This window comes from Kryptolebias marmoratus, linkage group LG2 (assembly GCF_001649575.2).
Source record: "Kryptolebias marmoratus isolate JLee-2015 linkage group LG2, ASM164957v2, whole genome shotgun sequence".
Classification (NCBI taxonomy): Eukaryota; Metazoa; Chordata; class Actinopteri; order Cyprinodontiformes; family Rivulidae; genus Kryptolebias; species Kryptolebias marmoratus.
The window spans coordinates 180,750-182,742 of record NC_051431.1 but is presented as its reverse complement, the minus strand read 5'-3'; the positions used below and the strand labels follow the sequence as shown (position 1 = coordinate 182,742).

Sequence of the window (1,993 nt, the reverse complement as noted above, 5' to 3'; positions counted from 1 at the left end):
CCAGGTTCTGTTGGGTCAGGAGCTGGACCCAGGTTCTGTTGGGTCAGAAGCTGGAACCGGGTTTTCACATTTTGGCTTCAAGCTGCAGAAACTGAGTAAATTTTTTGTTTCAGGTCAAAACTCTGAGATCAACATGAGTCCAAAACACGTCGTCTTCAAGAAGGTGTCCAGAGACAAGTCTGTGAGTTGTCCATCCATCCATCTGTCCATCCATCATCCATCCATCCGTCCATCCATCATCCATCCATCCATCCATCATCCATCCATCCGTCCATCATCCATCCATCCGTCCATCCATCATCCATCCATCCGTCCATCCATCATCCATCCATCCATCCATCCATCATCCATCCATCCATCCATCCATCCATCCATCCATCCTTCCATCTGTTCATCCATCTGTCCGTCCGTCTGTCCGTCCCTCCGTCCGTCCGTCCATCCATAACAACCCTGCTGTCTGTCTTGCAGGTGGCGGTCTACATGGCCAAGAGGGACTTTGTGGACCACTGTGACTTTGTGGATCCAGTTGGTGAGTTCTGACTCAGTCATTAGTTGTTGGTTGGTGTGTTTGGGTTGTAGGATCCTGTTCAGTTGACTTTAGACACCACAAACTGAGACCATGTCCTCATTAAATGATCCAGATTCTTCTCTACAACCACACTGCAACTGTCCAAAAGAACCTGAGATGTTTCTGCACAAACACAACCTGAACACTCAACCAAAACCAGCTGGACAAATAAACCCACTGCTTGTCTTCTTATCTTCTGCTTCAGTCAGAAAACATTTTTGTTTGTGTTTTCTGCTAATGCTCAGTAGAAGTGGAGTAGGTGATGTACCGTCAGATCGTTTTTGTCATGTGGACACTTCCTGTTTCCTGTCTGACAGATGGAGTGATCGTGATTGACCCCACGCAGCTCAAAGGAAAGAAAGGTGAGTCTGTAGCTCCTCCCACCCCAGAATCTCCTGCGCTCCAGGACTGGGGTGGAGGTTTTATCGTGTTACTGTTTGTCGAATCACTTCAGTCCATCCTGGATCAAACAGTCCGTTGGATCCAGCATCTAGTGGTCAGTCCTGGTACTGCGTCCCCCTCACATTGGTCTGTTGTCTCTCTGGTAGTTTACGTGATGCTGTCATGTACGTTCCGCTATGGTCGCCAGGACATGGATGTGATGGGCGTGGCCTTCAGGAGGGACCTGTTTGTGGTGACCCGGCAGGTTTATCCAGAACTGCAGGACAAAGAACAGCTGACCCACACCAAGATCCAGCAGAAGCTGCTGCGCAAGCTGGGAGACAACGCCTACCCCTTCTTCTTCGAGGTGAGGAAAGAGTTCATCCAAGACCAGGGTATGATCCAAGACCAGGGTCTGATCCAAGACCGGGGTCTGATCTAAGAACAGGGTCTGATCCAAGACCAGGGTCTGATCCAAGACCAGGGTCTGATCCAAGACCGGGGTCTGATCCAAGACCCAGGTCTGATCCAAGACTGGGGTCTGAACCAAGACCTGGGTCTGATCTAAGACCAGGGTCTAATCCAAGACCAGGGTCTGATCCAAGACCGGGGTCTGATCCAAGACCAGGGTCTGATCCAAGACCGCGGTCTGATCCAAGACCAGGGTCTGAACCAAGACCTGCGTCTGATCCAAGACCAGGGTCTGAACCAAGACCTGCGTCTGATCCAAGACCAGGGTCTGAACCAAGACCTGGGTCTGAACCAAGACCTGATCCATGTCGGAGGTCTCACCCACAGCACATAACTAAAATAAGAGCATCTGACACAAACAGATCAAATGTTAACATCAGTTCAGTTCATCTACAGTTTTCAAAATAAAAGTCTTTGTTTCAGTTTCCAGACAACCTGCCATGTTCTGTCAGTCTTCAGCCCGGTCCGACTGATGAGGGGAAGGTACCAGAACCATCCATCTGTTCATCCATCCATCCATCCATCCATCCATCCATCCATCCATCCATCCATCAATCCATCCATCCATCAATC

At 49.7% G+C, this 1,993-nt stretch overlaps 1 protein-coding gene across 4 annotated transcripts in view; it reads left to right on the top strand.

The window, feature by feature from the left end:
* Positions 1 to 1,993, top strand: part of LOC108250982 (S-arrestin-like) — a 12,051-nt gene that overhangs the window by 1,408 nt on the left and 8,650 nt on the right. For all 4 annotated transcript variants that reach the window (XM_017441109.3, XM_025002807.2, XM_017441107.3 and 1 more), the window contains exons 2-6: positions 114 to 181; positions 469 to 529; positions 886 to 930; positions 1,117 to 1,316; positions 1,844 to 1,903. In XM_017441109.3, the coding sequence (XP_017296598.1) occupies positions 134 to 181; positions 469 to 529; positions 886 to 930; positions 1,117 to 1,316; positions 1,844 to 1,903 (414 nt within the window). In that variant the 5' untranslated portion in view covers positions 114 to 133. The remainder of the gene's footprint in view (positions 1 to 113; positions 182 to 468; positions 530 to 885; positions 931 to 1,116; positions 1,317 to 1,843; positions 1,904 to 1,993) is intronic.